The sequence below is a fragment of the Trichomycterus rosablanca genome, chromosome 25 (genome assembly GCF_030014385.1).
Source record: "Trichomycterus rosablanca isolate fTriRos1 chromosome 25, fTriRos1.hap1, whole genome shotgun sequence".
Lineage (NCBI taxonomy): Eukaryota > Metazoa > Chordata > Actinopteri > Siluriformes > Trichomycteridae > Trichomycterus > Trichomycterus rosablanca.
This window is the reverse complement of record NC_086012.1, coordinates 5,685,313-5,708,790: the sequence shown is the minus strand read 5'-3', so window position 1 is coordinate 5,708,790 and position 23,478 is coordinate 5,685,313. Positions and strand designations below refer to the sequence as shown.

The 23,478-nt window shown below is 42.0% G+C and overlaps 1 protein-coding gene across 1 annotated transcript; it reads left to right on the top strand.

Moving 5' to 3' along the window:
• Window positions 1-3,842: 3,842 nt before the first annotated feature.
• Window positions 3,843-22,880, top strand: cdyl (chromodomain protein, Y-like). The gene is made up of 7 exons (XM_062987874.1): window positions 3,843-4,053; window positions 5,836-6,667; window positions 13,600-13,871; window positions 15,114-15,286; window positions 16,661-16,871; window positions 21,127-21,270; window positions 21,638-22,880. The coding sequence occupies exons 1-7, from the start codon at window positions 4,027-4,029 to the stop codon at window positions 21,791-21,793; spliced, it is 1,815 nt and encodes a 604-aa protein (XP_062843944.1). The 5' UTR covers window positions 3,843-4,026; the 3' UTR covers window positions 21,794-22,880.
• Window positions 22,881-23,478: the final 598 nt, after the last annotated feature.

The window sequence follows — 23,478 nt, the reverse complement described above, 5'->3', positions numbered from 1 at the left end:
GGACTGTGGGAGGAAACCGGAGTACCCGGAGGAAACCCACGCAGACACGGGGAAAACATGTAAACTCTACACAGAAAGGACCCGGACCGCCTCGCCTGGGGATCGAACCCAGGACCTTCTTGCTGTGAGGCGACAGTGCTACCCACTTGGCCACTGTGCCGCCCAAAATTGTCCATGACTGTGTTTGACATTAAACTTGTGATTGTTTGTTTGTTTGTTTATTAGGATTTTAACGTCATGTTTTACACTTTGGTTACATTCATGACAGGAACGCTAGTTACTCATTACACAAGATTCATCAGTTCACAAGGTTATATCAAACACAGTCTTGGACAATTTAGTGTCTCCAATTCACCTCACTTGCATGTCTTTGGACTGTGTGAGGAAACCGGAGCACCTGGAGGAAACCCATGAGGACACGGGGAGAACATGCAGAACTCCACACAGAAAGGACCCAGACCGCCGCATCTGGGGATCGAACCCAGGACCTTCTTGCTACCCACTTAGCCACCATGCCACCCCCATTAAACTAGTGAAGTGATGAACCTTGTGTAATGAGTAACTACCGTTTCTGTCATTAATGTAACCAAAGTGTAAAACATGACGTTAAAATCCTAATAAGTAAATAAATAATGTGACAATATTAAATGTTAAACCCCCCAATTCAATAAGCAAAGCATCCTATAATATATACAGTGGTGTTCAAAATAATAGCAGTCCAACACCATTAACCTGATAAATCACTGTTTTTAGTAGAAATGCTGTTTCTACATAGCAAAAAAATTGACTTGAAAGTGTAGTAGAGTAATGAAAACAAAACAAACCCAACAATTAGGACATGCATGCCGCTCATTCTGAGTAATCGAAGCATTGATTGAAAGGGGGTTGTTCAAAATAATAGCAGTAAGGAGTTTAATTGGTGAAGTCATTCATTCTGCAGAAGAACAGGTGTCCATTTTGGCCCTTATTTAATGTAGGAGGGTGGCAAATGTTGCACAGTTTGGTCATAGCACATTTCCTTTTGAAATACTGGGTAAAATGAGTTGTTCCAGACATTGTTCTGATAAACAGCGTACTTTGATTAAAAAGTTGATTATAGAGGGAAAAAACATACAGAAAAGTGCAGCAAATTATAGCCTGCTTATCTAAAATGATCTCAAATGCCCTGAAGTGACGACCAAAACCTGAAAGACGCAGAAGGAAGCGTGGAACTACTGTTCGAAAGGATCGAAGAATAGCCAAAATGGCAAAGGCTCAGCCAATGATCACCTCCAGAAAGATCAAGGAACATCTGAAGTTAGCAGTGAGTACAGAAGATGATTAAGTGAAGCCAATTTACCAGCAAGAATTCCTTGCAAAGTCCCGTTGTTAAGAAAAAGACGTGTCCTGAATGGGTTCAAATTTGCCAGGGAACACATTGACTGTTCCAAAGAGAAATGGCTCAACATTTTGTGGACTGGTGAAAGCAAAATTGTTCTTTTTGGGTCTAGTGGCCGTAGACAGTATGTCAGACGACCCTCGAGCACTGAATTCAAGCCAAAGTTCACTGTGAAGACGTGGAAGCATGGTGGTACAAAATGATGATATGGGGATGTTTTTCATACCATGGTGTTACGTCTATTTATCACATACGAGGGATCATGGATCAGTTTAAATATATCAGAATACTTGAGGAGATCATGTTGCCCTATGTTGAAGAAGAAATGTGCGTAAAATGGGTGTTTTAACATGACAATGACCCAAAACATCTTGGTTACAGACAAACAAGATTGAGGTAATAGAGTGGCCAGCCCAATCCCCTGACTTCAATCCCATAGAGAACTTGTGGGCTGAAATCTGAAGCATGTTTTTTTTAGACAAAACCCAAAATTGCAGAAGAACTGTGGAATGTAGTCTAATCATCCTGGGCTGGAATACCTGTTCAGAGGTGCCAGAAGTTGGTTGACTCCATGCAACACAGATATCGGAAACAATTGTTCTATCACTAAAAATTTGTTCAGTAATTTAAAGTAAAGTGAAACCTCAAACATTTTCAGTGTATAGATACATATATACAGTATATATATACAGTATATACAGTGGTGTTCAAAATAATAGCAGTGCCAGCATTTTTTCTTTAAAAACTCAAAAAAAAAATCTATTATCTATAAACTGAAAAAAATGTTTGAGGTTTTACTTTACTTTAAATTACTGAACTAATATTTAGTGGCATAACAATTGTTTCCAAGATCTGTGTTGAATGCAGTCGAACAACTTCTGGCACCTCTGAACAGGTATTCCAGTCCAGGATGATTAGACGACATTCCACAGTTCTTCTGCAATTTTGGGTTTTGCCTCAAAAAAACGCGCTTCAGATTTCAGCGCACAAGTTCTCTATAGGATTGAAGTCAGGGAATTGGGCTGGCCACTCTATTACCTCAATCTTGTTTGTCTGTAACCAAGATGTTTTGGGTCATTGTCATGTTAAAACATCCATTTCAAGCACATTTCTTCTTCGACATAGGGCAACATGATCTCCTCAAGTATTCTGATATATTTAAACTGATCCATGATCCCTCGTATGTGATAAATAGACGTAACACCATGGTATGAAAAACATCCCCATATCATCATTTTGTACCATCATGCTTTACTGTCTTCACAGTGCACTTTGGCTTGAATTCAGTGCTCGAGGGTCGTCTGACATACTGTCTACGGCCACTAGACCCAAAAAGAACAATTTTGCTTTCACCAGTCCACAAAATGTTGAGCCATTTCTCTTTGGACCAGTCAATGTGTTCCTTGGCAAATTTGAACCCATTCAGGACATGTCTTTTTCTTAACAACGGGACTTTGCAAGGAGTTCTTGCTGGTAAATTGGCTTCACTTAATCATCTTCTGTACTTACTGGGAACTTCAGATGTTCCTTGATCTTTCTGGAGGTGATCACTGGCTGAGCCTTTGCCATTTTGGCTATTCTTCGATCCATTCGAACAGTAGTTCCACGCTTCCTTCTGCATCTTTCAGGTTTTGGTCGTCACTTCAGGGCATTTGAGATCATTTTAGATGAGCAGGCTATAATTTGCTGCACTTTTCTGTATGTTTTTTCCCTCTATAATCAACTTTTTAATCAAAGTACGCTGTTTATCAGAACAATGTCTGGAACAACCCATTTTACCCAGTATTTCAAAAGGAAATGTGCTATAACCAACCTGTGCAACATTTGCCACCCTCCTACATTAAATAAGGGCCAAAATGGACACCTGTTCTTCTGCAGAATGAATGACTTCACCAATTAAACTCCTTACTGCTATTATTTTGAACAACCCCCTTTCAATCAATGCTTCGATTACTCAGAATGAGCGGCATGCATGTGTTAACTGTTGGGTTTGTTTTATTTTCATTACTCTACTACACTGTCAAGTAAATTTTTCGCTATGTAGAAACAGTGATTTATCAGGTCAATGGTGTTGGACTGCTATCTTTTTGAACACCACTGCATATATATATATATATATATATATATATATACATATATAAACACAGTATATATATTATTCAATACATTTAAAACCCACTGTTAAACTTTGTTACCTTGTTATGAAGTGTGCCGTTTCTGCTGTATTTTAACTAATATTCTGTAAGTTAAAACAGTATAATTATTATATAATTATAATTTTAAAACATTAGATCATAGACTGACCATGGTGCTTCCACAGACCCCATAAAAAAAACCCTAAATAATCTTATGGCACAATTCGGCAGCTGTACAAAGGCACGTCATGACCACGTGATCGTTCCACTTTGATTACAGACTCAAGAGTTGTCGCGTCGTAAAACGCAGCTTTAAAAGTTTAAAAGCACGAATTAAAGTTCAGTTTCTTACAGTCCGGGTTAAAACCAGTCCCGGGTTATAAAGCCAGAAGACGCGCCGTCGTGCATCACCTCAAACCCGCGATAAAAGTCGAAGAAAGAGGCCAAAAGTGGAGAAGTGAAGTGCTGAAAGGCTTCCAATCGGATTACTCCAGCACTGAATGTTACCAGGCCATGATGGCCACGGAGGAGCTGTATGAGGTAATTCTGAGGGAAATATCAGTCGGTTTAGCTCTATATAGTAGCGATTAAATTCAACTAATTTATGTTTATCTAACTGTGGAGTGTGTGTACATATTTTCGGAAGCACCGGATGGACAGACCAGGCGGTGGGTGCAGTGGTATGGGTGGGTAGCTAGCTGTAGCTTTGCTGCATGGGTGACCATTTGTATTGTAATTGAGCTGTTTGTGTGCTGAAAGTTTAACAGTGTTGGAACAATTACACATCATTTTAAACTGACTTATTGTAAGGTCATGGTGTTCTGTGCAGTGTTAAATTATAATATTAAGCGTGTATTTGTGCACATTTAAATACAATGGTTACATAGTGTTTGCATTAAATAGTGCTGTATGGGGTTGTTACATCTACCAGGGTACCAACACATTGATTATTTATTGATTATGATTATTTTACTAATTGAAATTAATAGGATACAGGATATTAGATGCATCCAAGACCCTGTCCTAGGATTTAGACCATTAGTCCAGCTGCTGCATCCTCACACCAACATGTGGAGGAAAATTGTAGAATAAAAAGTACAGTGGTACCTTGAAACGCAACGTCAATTGGTTCTGGTACTGGCGTTGAGTTTTAAGGTATTTTTCCCCATAAGGATGTTTGGGAAACCTGTTAATGCGTTCCATGGTCCCGTGGAACTGCATATATTTTAGGCTAATGTAAAATAATGGGGTTGTTTTTGACACTTATACACTGAAAATAACACACATATAATATAAAAAACACTTAAAATCACTAAGAAATACAATAAACCTGCACTTTACCTTTACTTCTTTATTGTTTCCTTATGCTTCTTAATTAGTGGTGAGAACTTATGAGCAGTAATAATTGAGAGGTTTAGTGTTTTTATGTCTTAACAATAAGCGTTTTAGATTTTCTCGGACAAGATCCTTCTTACAATTTCTCAGCACCCCGAGCTGTAACACAAGTTTAAAAGTGAAACAGGAAAAACACAGATACATCTGGACGCTTTCAGAGAGAATTTGACTTTCAAGCCGAGCTCTGAGCAAAGCGGCAGGCGCACACGTTGAGTTTAAGGGTACAAATTTCTCGACAAAGGGCAATGAGGTTTAAAGATTTTGAGTTGTCGAGGACGTCGAGTTACAAGGTACCACTGTATATTTGGCATACTCTGACATTTATGTAATTACACAAATGTACAATGAATTTGTCTCTCTTATCTGATCAGTTATGGTTTTAACCTCCTGTGGAACAGCTCTCAAACTTAATGTTTTTAAAGTGTAATAGTATTAATTTTATTGCCCCATACATAATTAATTTGAAATGTAATGACAAAAGAATTAAAGAACTAATTTGAATGGACAAAAATTCAATATTTACAGCTGTAGGTTGGTGGACTAGAAAGTAACTCACTCACACAGTGTCACATTTATTAACCGGGAACTTTTATGATTGCATTTTTTGGCAAAATACTATAAAGTACAGTCTAATTATTTTTATTAATTAATTTATTAATAAATAAATAATATTAATTAATTTACTTAGTCATTAATTTATTTAATTTTTTAATTTTTTAATTAAAATTTAATGACAAAAGAATTAAATAACTAATTTGAATTGACCAAAAATTCCCATAAACGCACTCCTAAACCTTGTGCCCAGAAGAGTTCTCTATGGATTAAGAATAGGATGCCACTCAAGTTCATATGTGTGTGAAAACAGACGAGGCAATATAGTGTAATTGTAACTTATATCCATCTTATTTTTCTCATTTTTCTCTCTAGGTTGAGAGAATTGTGGGTAAACGCAAAAACAAAAAAGGAAAAACGGAGTATTTAGTACGCTGGAGAGGCTACGACTTTGAAGGAGACACCTGGGAGCCAGAGGCTAATCTCTCCGGCTGCATGGAGTTCATAAAGGAGTTCAACTGTCAGCACGGCGAGATTCAAAGAGACGGGGGCATTATCCGCTCCACCCGCAGGTCCCCCATCGTAGCCGTGCGCCAGAACTCCAGCAACAACGCACGAAAGCAGATGAACAGGTCTCAACTACATAACTGCAGCTCAAGTCCTAGTGCTGGAAGGACTACGCCGTCTACCCAAAGCATTTCCTCCACCAACGTCACAGAACATCCTCAGTCTTCTCAGAAGTTACCGGAGAACGGAGGATCGGAGACCAAAACGGACCCTCAGCAAGACTTTTTATCTAACCAAATGTTCAGGGGTCCTGGAGGTTTCTGCTACAGCGGCGCTTCCGATTCACCGAGCCCAGGCACCGACCCACCCCCCATCGTGTCCTCTCCCGGCAGTGCTTTTTTACGTTGCAATATGGACCTGGCTAAGTCCGGGATCAAAATTCTAGTCCCGAAGAGCCCGTTCAGCAGCCGTATCGACTCGGAGCAGTCTCCCAGCGAGGCAGCACACAGTCTGGAACAGGGTGGGGAGGAGCCGGATTCGGTGCCCCCGGAGGTAGCGTTGCAGGAAAAGCCTGCGGGACTCGTACTGGAGCCGGGTCAGGAGCGAGCACGCATGGGCACACGGCCCAGACCGCAGACGCCTCTGCTACCGCCTCAGGTGCCGATTACACCTGCCGCTGTCCGCAACCTCAGTGGAAAAGGTATGATTATATTTTATTATATTTTATTATTATGAGTAACTTTTATGATTGCATTTTTTGGTAAAATACTATAAAGTACAAAGTCAAATTATTTTTATTAATATTAATTAATTTATTAATAAATAAATAATATTAATTTATTTATTTATTGTTATTAATTTATTTAATTTATTAATTGAATGTATTTTTTTTTAAACAATTTATGGTTCCTTCAAAACTATGTTTAACTGTTGGTACAATGTTCTTATTGTAAAATGCTGGGTCAGATAAAATAGTTCCACTTTTTAACTTGGCTGGAGTACATGTGCTTTACTGGCCTGCCTGCAGTCCGCCGTCTCTTATTGAAACTCAGTGGCACATCATGGGCTGCACAGTGGTCGTACTGGGAGTGGTCTGTGTATTGCAGATCTCGCAGCTTTGGGATATCAGTCGGGAGATTGTCGGTTCAAATCCAGGCTCTGCTATAGAGCCACTGTTGGGCCCTTGAGCAAGGCCCTTAACTGTGTCTGCTCAAGGGGATGTACAGTATATATAACAAATAAAGGTCTTCCTTTATGATTATTCTTCTATGTCACTTAGGATGCCCGGCCAGTAAAAGGGCAGTTGTAGCCTAGTGGTTAAGGTACTGGACTGGTAATCAGAAAGGTTGTCTGTTCAAGGCCCTTAACCCTTAATTGCTTAAATTGTATACTGTCACAACTGTAAGTCGCTTTGGATGAAAGCGTCTGCTAAATGCAGTAAATGACATGTAAAAGCAGATCGTTGAATGGTGGAGTGTCTTATCTACCTCAAGGTGCCTCAACATAGGATTATACCGAGTCATGTAGAAAAGAGGTTACCTGCAGATCTTTGGTACTTTGGCAACTGGGCTAGGCTTATCTGGTTGAAGTGTCCCAGTTCACTAGAAATAAAGGTTACCTCCAGTTCTTCGGTTCCAGTAAGTGGGTTATGGTTTCTGTGGTTGAAGTGTCCCAGTTCATTGGCAGAGTGGGGTTAGGTTACATATCTCCAACATAAACAGCTTTTCAGCTGTTTAGCTCAGTTGCTCACTCGAAACCTCGTCCTTTATAATACACAGAACAAGACGATGAAGGGCCACCAGGTGTAGTCACCCTGTAGTAATTACCCTCAGGTTCATTACCTACCTCCAGACCCAAGGTGCCCAAATATTGTTTACACCCTTTTTTCAAATTTGCCCTAGCCACAGTTTGATTGGGGAGATCTATAGACGGTATCTTGCGCTTCAGGGCTTGTTTTTTTTTTTTTTTGTCCTAACAACAGGGCAAATCAAACGTTGGGCCCTTATAGACCCAAACCATGCCCAATCAAATCGGTTTGCAGCAGGTGGACCCACCTCAAGTTCACACTACACGGCTGGATCTCTTGTAATCGGGAGTCTTTCAAGTCGGTGTGGCTTTCACACTGCATCGTCTATCACCAACTGGAATCGCAGGCGAGCTTCTCTGGTCTCCCAAACTACGTTTTGTCACGGAAACGCAAGAACGCACTCTGGAACTCTCTGCCCCCGACTCTTCGCTCTATCTCCTCTCTTTCTGTTTTTAAGGTGTCTCTAAAGACCCATCTCTTCTCACAACATTTTCATTCTACCTCTTGAACCTATATTTCTAACCTAACCTCACACACTTTGGTTTCTGTTTGTTTTGTTTCCACTTTCTATTACTGTACAGCGACCTCGAGCGTGGTTAAAGGCGCTATATTATTAGAAGTTGAACTTATTATTATTGTTATTATTAAAGAAGCGAGCGATCAAAGTTTGTGCGCTGATGTGCCGCGTACAGGAACAGCATGGATTTGTTCTGTAGTGAGTTGGAAGTTAATAAATATTTTTATATTTTTACACTCCTCCCCTGCATTTCCCCTCACACCGTATCTTGCGTCCTCATTGGCTGTTCGACATAGCACTCATTGCCAGTCGGGCAACTCGGATCCAGATATTCGACAAGCTAGATATATTTCTTCGGATCGAGTTGTTGAGTAGTTCACACATAGCGATTGAGAGCCGAGTTTCGATCGCCGAGCGAACGCCGAGCCAGCAGATCTAGCGCCGACCAGTCGTGTAGTGTGAACTAGGCATAACAGAACTCATCTGACCATAATATGGAGTGCCATAGCAAAAAAAAAAAATTTTCTATTATTGATCACATGTAGGCAGATTCAGATTCAGATTCAGATTACTTTATTTGTCCCCGAGGGGCAATTTAAAGAGCATAAAGGTAGCTTAAGAGCACACACAACTCTCAAGACACATAACAGCACACAATACAACAAACAGCGTTCACAAATAAGAACATATACAAACTCATAGATGAATTATAAAGTGCATGCATTATTAAAAAGTTGTACTTCATGTAGCCGCATCAGCGCTTATGACTGGTCAGTGTTCAGCATTTAAGAGCTGAACTGCCCTGGGGAGGAAGGTTATCTTCCTCCTCTGCGTCCTGCAGTGTGGACAACGGAGTCTGCGTCTTGAGGGAAGCCATTCAAACTCAGAAAACAGAATATGAGAGGGGTCCTGTAAAATCCTGCGAGCTGCCTTCACAGTCTGCTGATCACATAAGGTGGTAAGAGAACGAATAGGTTGTTCAATGATCTTTGAGCATACTTTAACCACATTCAACAGACGGTTTCTGTTCTGGAGAGTGATGGAGTGAAACCAGCATGTGAAAGAGAAGGTTATTATATTTTCAATAAAAGTATAATAGAAAGTGGTAAGAGTGTCCTTACTAGTTCCAAATGATTTTAACTTCCTGAGTAAGTACTGTCTCTGATGGCATTTCTTTAGTATCTCCTCTGTGTTGGAAGAAAATCTCAGCATGTTGTCAACAATTGTCCCCAAATATTTATACTCTTCCACAATCTCCACTGTCTCCCCTTGTATGACGGTGGTGACTGCCTCGGCCTTCTGTCTGTGTTTGGAGGAAAAGGTCACTATCATCTCCTTGGTTTTATTTATGTTGAGCTCGAGGCACAAGTTTCCACACCACTCCACAAAACTCTGCAGAGCCGAGCTGTGATGTTGTGTGTGACCACAGAGCAGAGACAGGAGTACTGTGTCATCAGCAAATTTCACTATGTGACAATTAGGCTGAGCAGATCTACACTCATCCGTATAAAGGATAAAGAGAAGAGAAGAAAGAACACAGCCTTGTGGAGAACCAGTGGAGGTGATGAGGATATCAGACAAGGAGTTGTTCACCAATACTCTCTGTGTCCTGTTAGTAAGAAAGTCTATAATCCACAGAGTGAGTTGGTGGTCGATGTGGAATCGTGTGGTAAGCGTCTCAGCTAAAATATGAGGCTGCATGGTGTTAAATGCTGATGAAAAGTCTGCATACAGGATTCTGGCTGAGGTATTGGGAATTTCCAGATGCTTGTGGATGGTGTTCAGGATAAATATCTTTGCATCATCAACCCCTCTACCAGCCCGGTAGGCAAACTGCAGCGGGTCCAGCATCGGATCAGTTACCCTGGTAATATGGTCTTTTATAATCCTCTCCATCGCCTTCATTACCAAAGAGGTAAGAGCCACTGGTCTAAGGTCATTCGGGACCTTTGGAGTGCTCTTCTTCGGGATAGGGATCACTACTGAGTGTTTCCATATCGAGAGGACTGTACTACTAGTCATCGAGCTCTGGAACAGATGTTGAAACACCCCCCCCAGCTGCTCAGCACAGTGCTTTAGGGTCCGCCCACAGATGTTGTCCGGTCCTGGAGCTGTGTTCAGTTTAGTCCTTTTAAGGGCTCTCACCACTTCTTCTGTGCTAATAGTTAGGTCAGAGTCATCAGGTTTGAGAGTGGATATGAATGATTTTAGCTGGATGCTGTTGTCCTTTTCAAATCTGGTGAAGAAGAGATTGAGATCATTGGGGAGTGAAGTAGAACTACTGCCTGCAACCTGAATGGGCTTGCAGCTAGTGGAAACAGAGTTCACTGCTGCCATGTTCTTGAGGCCCCGCCAAGCTGAGCGGAGGTTCCCTTTAGCAAAGGCCTGCTCCACTTTGTTTTTATATTTCAGCTTGGCAGTTTTTATGGCTCGCTTGACCTCTCTATTGATCTCCTTTTTTTCAACTTCTGAACCAGAGAAAAAAACTCTCTTTTTCTTATTCAGGATGTCTTTCAGATCTTTAGTCACCCAGGGTTTGTTGTTAGGAAAGATTGTGACCTTTTTTACAGGAATGATACTGTCCACACAGAAAGAAATGTATGCTGAGACTGTCTCCGCTTGCTCACTGATGTTGGAGGAGGATGATGTGAGGATATTCCAGTCAGTGGTTTCAAAACACCCTTGCAGCCTGTCGATGCTGTCCGGTGTCCACTGCTTAATGTCCCTGGTGACTTTCTCTGTCCTCTTAACTACAGGTAGATAAGCAGGAGCAAGTAGAATGCTATGGTGATCGGAAGAGCCGAGAGGGGGGAGGGAGACAGCTCTATAGGCATTAGGGACGGAGCCGTAGCACTTATCCAATTTTTTCCCAAGACGAGTGGTGCAGTTAACATACTGATAAAACCCTTTAAGAGATTTGTCAACTGAACAATGATTGAAGTCACCCATGATGAATTTAGGGACATCTGGAGATATCAGTTCATATTTGTCGAGCGTATTTTTAATATGTTCAGAGGCTGCAGGTGCATTTGCTCTGGGGTGGATATACACCAAAAGGAAAAACAGTTGTGGGAATTCCCTGGGGAGATAGAATGGACGCAGGGAGACAACCAGGAGTTCAATATCAGGGTTGCACAGTTCTTCCCTGACAACAACTGTTTTGCACCAGCGTGGATTAATGTAGAGACAGACACCGCCACCATGATGTTTACCCGTCAGCTCGGTGTCCCGATCCAACCTTACAGGAGACCCAAAGCCATTTATATGCAGACTGTCGTTATTGTCATTCCCGTTCAACCACGTTTCAGTAAAAGCAAGAATGGAAGCAGTCCGATACTCATACATGTGAGAAACATTAGCTTGCAGCTCATCAATTTTATTGCGCAATGAGCGCACATTGGCAAGGATCATTGAGGGAAGTACACGGTGCTGTTTACTTTCTCCTCGCTTAAGTCTCGCTATAATTCCACTTTTCTTTTTCCCCCGTCTTGTTACCTTCTTTTTATTGTTGTTCTTGTTGTTGAACCGGGTGTCCGTCCCGTCGGGTGGGTGTTTGCGTTGTAACTCCTCCGGTAACTTGTCTGCGACAGCCGCTTGGTGAGGATAATACTGCAGCTGTAGTAGAAAGTCTCTGGAATAAACAATCCGTTGACTATCCGGAAGGCTGTATCCATTAGTTACGGAGAGCAGATGATCCAACACAAGAAACAGAAGCACCGAAATCCACAAAAAACTTGTGGAGTCCATACTGTGAGCCATTTACGTTGATGCTATGGCTACTTAGCTGATTAGCGTTAGCTTGTTGTTAGCATTAGCTCATTGTTAGCGTTAGCTCACTAGCTAGGTGTATGCAATAACAATAACATGCCAAGAAAGAGTACTCTGGACTACACAACAACAGTCAATCCATTCATGCTCTAAACTAAACACAGCATACTCTTATCTCACGTAGCAGAAAAACATAAAAAAGAAAAAGAACAACAACATACAAGCTACAAGCTACTCTATGCACCAACCGGTCGACCGCACGAGCAGTGACCCGATCACATGTCCCCTCTCGAGAAACTTGCGAGAAACTTCTTCTTAAAAACACATTACAGTGGGCAAAAAATCTTAATAAAAAGTCTCTATCTTAATAATAGAGATGTACTGATCGGGGTTTTTGACGCCGATTTCGATCTCCGATTTCTTTTCAGAGCGATCGGCCGATAGCCCATGCAGAACCGGGGGGTTCAACCTGTTGGGCACGAGTGCCTGACCAGGGGGTGTGACGGCATTGCAAGATTTTTTTACTTCTAAAACTAATGCAATTCATTTTTCACCCACGGGAGACATATCTCATTACTCTAACTGACCACACACACACACACACACACACGCAGGTTAGATGTTATACAGTTCAGTCTGAAAAAAACTTAACAACAGGACGAACAGTGAAGATAAACCGGTGTCAGAAGCATTGACGTGTGTATGCCTTTAAGAGAGACGCTCTGTTCACAGTATCGATATGAGTGATTCAGGAGTCGATTCATTTTATGCGAAGCGTAAGTTTCTTTTCTCAGTTATCTCTCCGTGTTTACTGTTATTAATTAATGTCGTGGTTTTAAATAAACACCAGCTACTACAGAACATTTTGTGTGACTCTCTTACATTAAAAAGCTTCATTAAACTGTTATTACCACAGATCTGTAACCGAGTCAGACTCGTTCCCTCTGTGGAGCTAAAAGTTTTCTGTCAGTCAGAGCAGATGATCCTGAACCATGTATGATGCACAACGTTAATGATGTTATTTTAGGTCGTGAAGAGCTTTCACCATGGTTTCTGTACGATGGTTGATGAATGGTGATGTGATGGTTGGTGCTTTGTAGCTCAAAGTCTGGATCAATCCACCGAGCTGTTAAGCTTAACACGGTCTTTATATATCACACGATCGGATCGGCTACATTTGGGAAATATCGCCGATAGCATATTTTGATTAAAAATCGGCCGATATCGATTTATAGCCGATCGATCGTCCCATCTCTACTTAATAATTTATGAATCCACCGTGTACTGCAAATAGTGAATCATTAAAATCTGTTTTGTTTTTTTATTAGTCCTTTTTCGGGCCACCCAAGGCTGTGAAAAAATTATTGAACTTTGACTTCCCACTCTTCCCAGCCAACGTGGCCATGTCAACAACTGATGGGCTGGGTGGGGGGGTTTAAACATTTTTAAATATTAGGATTACAGTCTTGCATCCACCACAACATCCATCAATGTTACTAATTTCCAGCCCTGTCCACATTTATGTATGTTCTTTTTTAAGGTACGCCATCGCTCATGGAGGCATCATCGGCCAGCGGGACGGCCAGTTTACAGAGAGGCACGACGGGAGCGCCGTCTAACTCGGGTGTACCGGGCGTGTTAGGGAAACGGAGGCTGGAGGAGCGTTCAGCCTTCGACAAGCGTCTGCGTTTCAGCGTTCGTCAGACAGAAAGCGCCTATCGCTTTAGAGACATTGTCGTGAAGAAGCAGGATGGTTTTACTCACATTATTTTCTCAACGAAGACCTCAGAGAACAATTCACTGAATCCTGATGTGAGTCTAAACATTTTACTTATAGAAATTAACAGGCATAACATTATGACCAGTGACAGGTGAAATGAATAACACTGATCATCTCTTCATCACGGCTCCTGTTAGTGGGTGGGATGTATTAGACAGCAAGTGAACATTTTATCCTCAAAGTTGATGTTAGAAGCAGGAAAATGGACAAGCGTGAGGATTTGAGCGAGTTTGACGAGGGCCAAATTATGATGGCTAGACGACTGGGTCAGAGCATCTCCAAAACTGCAGTTCTTGTGGGGTGTTCAGTATCTATCAAAAGTGGTCCAAGGAAGGAACAGTGGTAAATCGGTGACGGGGTCATGGGCGGCCAAGGCTCATCGATGCACGTGGGGAGCGAAGGCTGGCCCGTGTGGTCCAATCAGCAGACGAGCTACTGTAGCTCAAACTGCTGAAGAAGTTCATGCTGGTTCTGATAGAAAGGTGTCAGAATACACAGTGCATCCCAGTTTGTTGCGTGTGGGGCTGCATAGCCGCAGACCAGTCAGGGTGCCCATGCTGACCCCTGTCCACCGCCGAAAGCGCCAACGATGGGCACGTGAGCATCGAAACTGGACCACGGAGCATTGGGAGATGAGCGGGTGAATGGGTCTGACGAATCACGTTCACTTTTACATCACGTGGATGGCCGGGTGCGTGTGCGTCGCTTACCTGGGGAACACACGGCACCAGGATGCACTATGGGAAGAAGGCAAGAGGCGGAGGCAACGTTTGGGCAACGTTCTGCTGGGAAACCTCGGGTCCTGCCATCCATGTGGATGTTACCTTGATACGTACCATTTACCTAAGCATTGTTGCAGACCATGTCCACCCTGTCATGGAAACGTTATTCCCTGATGGCTGTGGCCTCTTTCAGCAGGGACGGTTTAGGAACGGTTGATGTGTTGATTTGGCCTCCAAATTCCCCAGATCTCAATCCAATCGAACATCTGTGGGACGTGCTGGACAAACAAGTCTGATCCATGGAGGCCCCAGCTCACAACTTACAGGAGTTAAAGGATCTGCTGCTACCTTCTGGGGTCTAGTGGAGTCCATGCCTCGCTGGGTCAGGGCTGTTTTGGCAGCAAAAGGTGGACCAACGCAATATTAGGAAGGTGGTCATAATGTTATGCCTGATCGGTGTATATTGTTTTGGTTTGTCAGTACTCATGACTGTATTGCTATTATGTGAACATTTGTGTAATTGTATTAAGCAACAGTGTATGAATCCTACAGGTGATGAAGGAGGTTCAGAGTGCCATGTCCACAGCATCAGCCGACGACAGTAAACTGGTCTTAATAAGCTCTGTTGGAAGTGTGTTCTGTTCGGGACTGGACTTCATCTACTTGATCAGACGACTCACGGACGATCGAAAGAGAGAAAGCATTAAAATGGCCGAGACGATCAAGTAATTATTTATTTTATACCTAAACTTTAGTCTAGGGATGTAACGATTCACCACAAGACAGTTAATAACTGATTCAAATCGATTTGACATGTATAATGAATCGATATTCACTTTAAACAGCAGAGGGCGCTGGCGCTATACACCTCGCCTGGTTGACGTCACTGGCACTATACGCTTGGTTGCCAAATTCGGGGTTTTTCAGCCAAGCTGGGCTTAATTCAAAATGTTTTGCATGGTTCGTACCCACCTCAGAAATAAAAGGGCGTTTATTATTTAGATAAATAAAATATGAGCACAAATACAGTATTTTGTTTTTTAAAGAGAAAAAATAAAAGGAAACTTTGTCATAATTTGTCTTCAAATTCAGTTTAAAAAATGGGAAAAAATCGTATCGTAAACCCAGTATCGTGAATCGCATCGCGGGTAGAGTGTATCATTACATCCCTACTTTGGACTTTGTGTTTAACAAATAAACGCTTAGATTTAATTCCACATGACATATGGTAAATAAATGGTAATTTCATAATTTGACTAAAGGGCTTATTTACTGGGGTACAGTTCTGTACTATGCAAGAAATGATAAACAGAATAAATATATATAGCAGAATAACAGAATAATAATTTTTTCTCCCCCTTAAGCGCATCCAATTGTTCAGTTTGCATCGCGCTTCCTCTCTGTCTATGCCGAACCCTGCCCTGACCGAGGAGATCGAAGCTAACCCATATCCCCTCCGAAACATGGGCAGCAGCCGGATGCATTTTTGCCACCCACACGTTGATGAGTTTGGCGCCACCCAGCGTTGCATGCGGAGAGACACACCCTAAGGGCACTCTTCCTCATCTCTTGTGCAGGCGCCTCTGATCAGCCGGCAGAGGTCGTAATCGCGTTCTGACAGAGAGAGACCCACATCCGGTTCTTTGTCCCGCCCCCCCAACTGAGCAACCGGCCAATCGTTGCTCATACAGCCACTCGGCCTCGAACCGGGGAGGCAGAGCTGGATTCGATACGATGTACTCAGAATCCAGCCCTGGTTGCAGCGTGTCTTTTTACCGCTGCGCCACCTGAGCGGTTACAGAATAATACCTATTTAAAACATAAAACACGAATAAATAAAATACAGATTTTATCCCCTTAAGATCGAGCTTTGATTTCATTTTGCATCTTGTTTTACCTTATTTATTGTCGAAATAGTAGACGGAAGTGTCCACTAATAGGGACACCAGGTCTAAGCTAAACAGAACGAGCCCTAAGGCATAACGAAGCCAAAATCTAATGCGATGTCCCCATATGTGACCGCAGGGTCTCGAGGGTAAATTCTGACCACATGAGCATTAAGAGACGTATTTTGAAATGTATTTTTGTTCTGTTCCCAGGGCATTCATAGACACATTTATACAATTCAAGAAGCCCATTTTTGCTGCTGTGAATGGACCTGCTGTCGGTCTTGGAGCCTCCATCCTGCCCCTGTGTGATGTAGTATGGGCTAATGAGAAGGCCTGGTTCCAAACACCTTACGCCACCTTCGGCCAGACACCGGACGCCTGCTCCTCTATCACGTTCCCTCACATAATGGGAGTCGCATCAGTGAGTATTACGTTTGCTTTCACATAACTGATTGATAAGGTGTTCTATACCAGGTGATACACCGCTTAACATGTCTTGCAGGGGGTCTCCCCCACTATGATACCTGCCAAATACCTGTTTCTATCAAACATACACCGATCAGCCATAACATTAGAACCACCTCCTTGTTTCTACGCTCACTGTCCATTTTATCAGCTCCACTTACCATACAGAAGCACTTTCTAGTTCTACAATTACTGACTGTAGTCCATCTGTTTCTCTGCATGCTTTTTTAACCTGCTTTCACGCTGTTCTTCAATGGTCAGGACCCCCACAGAGCAGGTATTATTTAGGTGGTGGATCATTCTCATTTACATTTACATTTTCAGCATTTAGTAGACGCTTTTATCCAAAGCGACTTACACAAATGAGCGGAACACGATGAGCAATTGAGAGTTAAGGGCCTTGCCCAACAGTGGCAACTTGGTGGTGGCGGGGCTTGAACCGACAACCTTCTGTTTACTAGTCCAGTACCTTAACCACTGAGCTATCACTGGCCTCATTCTCACTGTCCACTCCTACCTAGTTGGTCCACCTTGTAGATGTAAAGTCAGAGACGATCGCTCATCTATTGCTGCTGTTTGAGTTTGTCATCTTTTAGACCATCAGTGGCCCACGGGGTGCTGTTGGCTGGATATTTTTGGTTGGTGGATTATTCTCAGTCCAGCAGTGACAGTGAGGTGTTTAAAAACTCCATCAGCGCTGCTGTGAATGATCCACTCACACCAGCACAACACACACTAACACACCACCACCATGTCAGTGTCACTGCAGTGCTGAGAATGATCCACCACCCAAATAATACCTGCTCTGTGGTGGTCCTGTGGGGGTCCTGACCACTGAAGAACAGCATGAAAGGGGGCTAACAAAGCATGTACAGTGGGGTCAAAAAGTATTTAGTCAGCCACTGATTGTGCAGGTTCTCCTACTTAGAAAGATGAGAGAGGTCTGTAATTTTCATCATAGGGACACTTCAACTATGAGAGACAAAATGAGAAAAAAAAAATCCAGGAAATCACATTGTAGCATTTTTAAAGGATTTATTTGTAAATTATGGTGGAAAATAAGTATTTGGTCAATAACAAAAGTTCAACTCAATACTTTGTAACATGACCTTTGTTGGCAATGACAGAGGTCAAACGTTTCCTGTAAGTCTTCACCAGGTTTGCACACACTGTAGCTGGTATTTTGGCCCATTCCTCCATGCAGATCTCCTCTACAGCAGTGATGTTTTGGGGCTGTCGCTGGGCAACACGGACTCCACAAATTTTCTATGGGGTTGAGGTCTGGAGACTGGCTAGGCCACTCCAGGACCTTGAAATGCTTTTTACGGAGCCACTCCTTCGTTGCCCGAGCGGTGGGTTTGGGATCATTGTCATGCTGGAAGACCCAGCCACGTTCCATCTTCAATGCTCTCACTGATGGAAGGAGGTTTTGGCTTAAAATCTCACGATACATGGCCCCGTTCATTCTTCCCTTAACACGGATCAGTCGTCCTGTCCCCTTTGCAGAAAAACAGCCCCAAAGCATGATGTTTCCACCCCCATGCTTCACAGTAAGTATGGTGTTCTTGGGTTCTTCTTCTTCCTCCAAACACGACGAGTTGAGTTTTTACCAAAAAGTTCCATTTTGGTTTCATCTGACCACATGATATTCTCCCAGTCCTCTTCTGAATCATCCATATGCTCTCTGGCAAACTTCAGACGGGCCTGGACATGTACTGGGGGACACGCCTGGCACTGCAGGATTTGAGTCCCTCTCGGCGTAGTGTGTTACTGATGGTAGCCTTTGTTACTTTGGTCCCAGCTCTCTGCAGGTCATTCATCAGGTCCCTCCGTGTAGTTCTGGGATTTTTGCTCACCGTTCTCATGATCATTTTGACCCCACGGGATGAGATCTTGACCCCAAGGGAGATTATCAATGGTCTTGTATGTCTTCCATTTTCTTACAATTGCTCCCACAGTTGATTTTTTCCACACCAACCTGCTTGCCTATTGTAGATTCACTCTTCCCAGCCTGGTGCAGGTCTACAATTTTCTTCCTGGTGTCCTTCGACAGCTCTTTAGTCTTGGCCATGGTTGAGTTTGGAGTCTGACTGTTTGAGGCTGTGGACAGGTGTCTTTTATACAGATAACGAGGTCAAACAGGTGCCATTAATACAGGTAACGAGTGGAGGACAGAAGAGCTTCTTAAAGGCTAAGCACCACCTAATGGACCTCTCTAAATATTTCACATTATTTTAGCTAGTTAAAAACCATACACGTGAATAAAATGTAAATAACTTGTTTAATTCACTCACAAATCGACGATTTCAAGTAAATTGACGGAAAAACCCGAGGTCGCTCCGGAAATTCCAGGAAGTTGCAGCGTGACGTCACTGGTGGACAACAGTGTACTACTACACCGTTATGACTGACTTGGACAGCGAATTTTCCAGTGCTGGTTTTTCAGATTCCGAAGCTATTTCTGAATTTAATGAAGAGGATGAATCTGCATTGACAGTGGGGGTGCCTGTATAACGTTCTTTCTTTCTTTCTTTCTTTCTTTCTTTCTTTCTTTCTTTCTTTCTTTCTTTCTTTCTTTCTTTCTTTCTTTCTTTCTTTCTTTCTTTCTTTCTTTCTTTCTTTCTGAGTGTCAGGCTTTGTGTTTTAAAATGGAAACAATGGCAACAGTAATTATAGGCAAGTTTATTAATGGTTCACACTCAATAAAATAAATGTAATTTAGACTATATTTAAACAGCCTCGGCGTTCTAAAACACTTAATGACGGTTAATATGGCATTGCAGCCTGCAGATACTCTCTTGCTGGAATGATTGAAATGTATTTTTTCGTTGAATAAAAATGTATTGAAACGAATAATAACTTAAAATGTAGTATATATTGTTATGTTAATTATACCTACTAAATAGATGGGTAATATTGGCGCGATAACCAGGCTAGATTTGCTCTGCTCTGTAAAGTATGCATGCAGGTTCAGTACAGGTGTGTATTAGTGCACCGAGCACCATCAGAGAGAGATTTAGTGCTGAGGGGAACATCGCTACCCCTCTCAGATCCTCTCTGAAACCACATCAGGTGAATGTGTTGGTTTAGCGCGCATGATAACGCAGGTTTAAGGTCTTTCAGCCTTTATTCTATTTTTATTTATACCATATTTTGATCAGATTAGTGCATTTAAAATATTTTGCCTAAACACTTTTTTTTCGTTTTACAGTGTATATCTAGCTTAGGATAGAAGCTAAATTTAAACCTTTTTAATAGAGAAAAGACGCGCATTCTTATAGCGCATCCCTGCTCTGTTCAGTATTTACCAATAAACACGCATTTGATTTGTCCTAAAGCTGTCTCATCTATATATCTATCTAGATAGATAATATCACATCGGTGTTGGTGTTGAATTGAATTATTGCAGCCAAACACAGCGCACCTTTTAATAATTTTGCATCGCCTTCCATTCAACTTCTTGAGTTGTTGTCCACCATCTACGTCACACGTGCGACGCCTGTGACAGAATCCGAAGACCGCGAGCGACGCAAAACAACAGAATTTTAAGCCGTATTCCTTGAATTTGTAAAAAAAAAATGTTTTCTAACTATCAATAATCACAAGTTAGGAACTCAACTTTCGATGCATGTATGTGTTTAAAATTTCAATATTAGCTGGTGCTTAGCCTTTAAAGAAGAAGTTACAGGTCTGTGAGACCCAGAAATCTTGCTTGTTTGTTATTGACCAAATACTTATTTTCCACCATAATTTACAAATAAATTCTTTAAAAATCCTACAATGTGATTTCCTGGATTTGTTTTTCTCATTTTGTCTCATAGTTGAAGTGTACCTATGATGAAAATTACAGACCTCTCTCACCTTTCTAAGTAGGAGAACTTGCACAATCAGTGGCTGACTAAATACTTTTTGACCCCACTGTATATGTTTACACATTAAAACCTTCTTTTCGATGTACTTGTTTTATCCATCTTCCATAGCGTGCTCATTTTATTGGTTTATTGGGTGGCTCACTGTCTCCAGGTCCGTGTGGGTTTCCTCCCACAGTCCAAAGACGTGCAAGCGAGGTGAATCGGAGATACAAAATTGTCCATGACTGTGTTTGATATTGAACTTGTGAACTGATGAATCTTGTGTAACGAGTAACTACCGTTTCTATCATGAATAAATAAATAAATCATGAAGGCTTACAAAACCATTCTCCTCTGCAGGCTAACGAGATGCTGCTGAGCGGTAGGAAGCTGACAGCCCAGGAGGCCTGTACCAAAGGCCTGGTGTCCCAAGTCTTCTGGCCAGAGACCTTCACTCAGGAGGTGATGGCTCGCATTAAAGAGCTTGTCTCGTGTAATTCAGTCGTAAGTCATTATTTTCATTTTCATTCTTACTTGCAGGTATTTAATTTCATTCATACGTTCAATATGAGTTTGTCATTTTCTCCTTTTTATGTTTATTGCATTTCATTACTCATGAACAGCCGACTTAGTGTCAGTTTCGTTAGCCATAGCTATTACACCTAATAATCTCGGCATTCATTCGTACCTTGTTACATGATAGGAGAGAATTTAAGCCGTACTTAATCATTGTTACATTTTGGAAATGTCTTGTTAAGCTTCACTGAACATTTACATCCAATTTACATACGATTCATCTTGTTTCTTTTTGCAACTCATTCGACTTCATGTTCACGTCGCCGCCACCGCCACCATCACGGCTTCGCTGTAGGTTCTGCGGGAGTCCAAAGCGCTGGTGCGAAACGTTAACCGGACTGCCCTGGAACAGGCCAACGAGAGGGAGTGCGAGGCACTAAAGAGAGTCTGGGGCTCCCCTCAGGGCATGGACTCTATATTAAAATACCTGCAGAAGGTTAATGACTTCTAGGTTTCTACAAGGACGTACGGACGATGAATCGTTCACCTTTATACAGCGGACGCCATCCTCAAGTGCCTGCGTAGTCAAAAGACCAGAAATCTGAAATATCAGTATTAACTGTGTTCTTTTTCATCTGTATTTAATTATGGCGTTTTGTTTGCCAATGAAGGTTTTAATTCCAGATTTCTCCTCCTACTGAATTGTCCTGTCCTGTAAGTCCTGAAGATGTTACTTAGATAAGAGTGTATGAAGAAGATAGATTTAATATTTTTATACACCGATCAGCCATAACATTAAATCCACCTCCTTTCTACACACTGTCCATTTTATCAGCTCCACTTACCATAGTCCACTGACTGTAGTCCATCTGTTTCTCTGCATGCTTGGTTAGCCCCCTTTCACCCTGTTCTTCAATGGTCAGGACCCTCCCAGGACAGAGCAGGTATTATTTAGGTGGTGGATCATTCCCAGCACTGCAGTGACACTGACATGATGGTGGTGTGTTAGTGTGTGTTGTGCTGGACTGAGAATAGTCCACCAACCAAGTGGCTTCTGTATGGTAAGTGGAGCCGATAAAATGGACAGTGAGTGTAGAAACAAGGAGGTGGTTTTAATGTTATGGCTGATCAGTGTAGAATTACTATGATTTCATATAGTTTAGTTATAACCTGGTAAAACCTTTAACATACAGTAGATGACACTGTCTGAAGTCTAAAACCATTAAATTAACTCTGAATGCCTTTTGTTTGCGAGTGGATTTGAAAACTCAGAAGCATGATTAGGACGTTTGCTTCTATTTTCTGAGCTATAGAAACACTATTTACCAGTTTTCAAATGACCACTCGAGTGACAAGGGTAGAAACCTCATTGTATTAGTCAGCGTCTCTCTATCTTCCAGCTATCTAATGTTTTTTTTCTTAATTTATTTATGTTTTGTCGACTGTGTTAAGTATTTATTGAACGGATGGTATTTGAGAATATTCTTCCCTTTTGTTTTGAACTGATTCACTGTAAATGTATTTCCATTTAGTGTATTACGAACAATTGTCACTTTCATTTTACATGATTCAGGATTTAGTATTTTTTTCCTTCTCAACACGTTGTAATTTTTTCTATGATAAAATACTTCTGTTACTTCTGTATGTCTTGTCTTTAATGTGCTTAATTAATTTCTATCAAAACGTATCAGATTAATTCCAGCATTGGTATCATTATCAATGTCCTGAGGAGAGTTGGACCCCCCCCCAACACATTGCAGTTGTCCGATGCATCTTTTTGACTAGTAGGTGAACTCTGATAAAACCCCACCACTAGAGTAGGTGCCTTGACCAGTCAGCAGAGGCCGGAATTATGCAGCCGCAATGAAACCCAGTTGACCGACCTCTCTCGGGCACAGCCGATTGTGACTGTTTGGATGCCAGGCCAGGATGATAGCGCTGCATGAGATTCGAACTTCGATGGCTCAAGATTTCAGTGCTGGTGGGTAAGCACATCAAGTCAAATTTACTTGTACAGGGCTGCTTAGGTGGCGCAGCAGTAAAACACACAATAGAACACTAGATTGACGACTGGCCCGTTGTTCATATAGGGGTGGGAACTCGCGCATGACTGATGCAACTACGACAACTACGAAAAAGTGCTATCGGGGTGTGTCTCCGTACACAGTGCTGTTTCGCAAATGCACTCATCAGAGT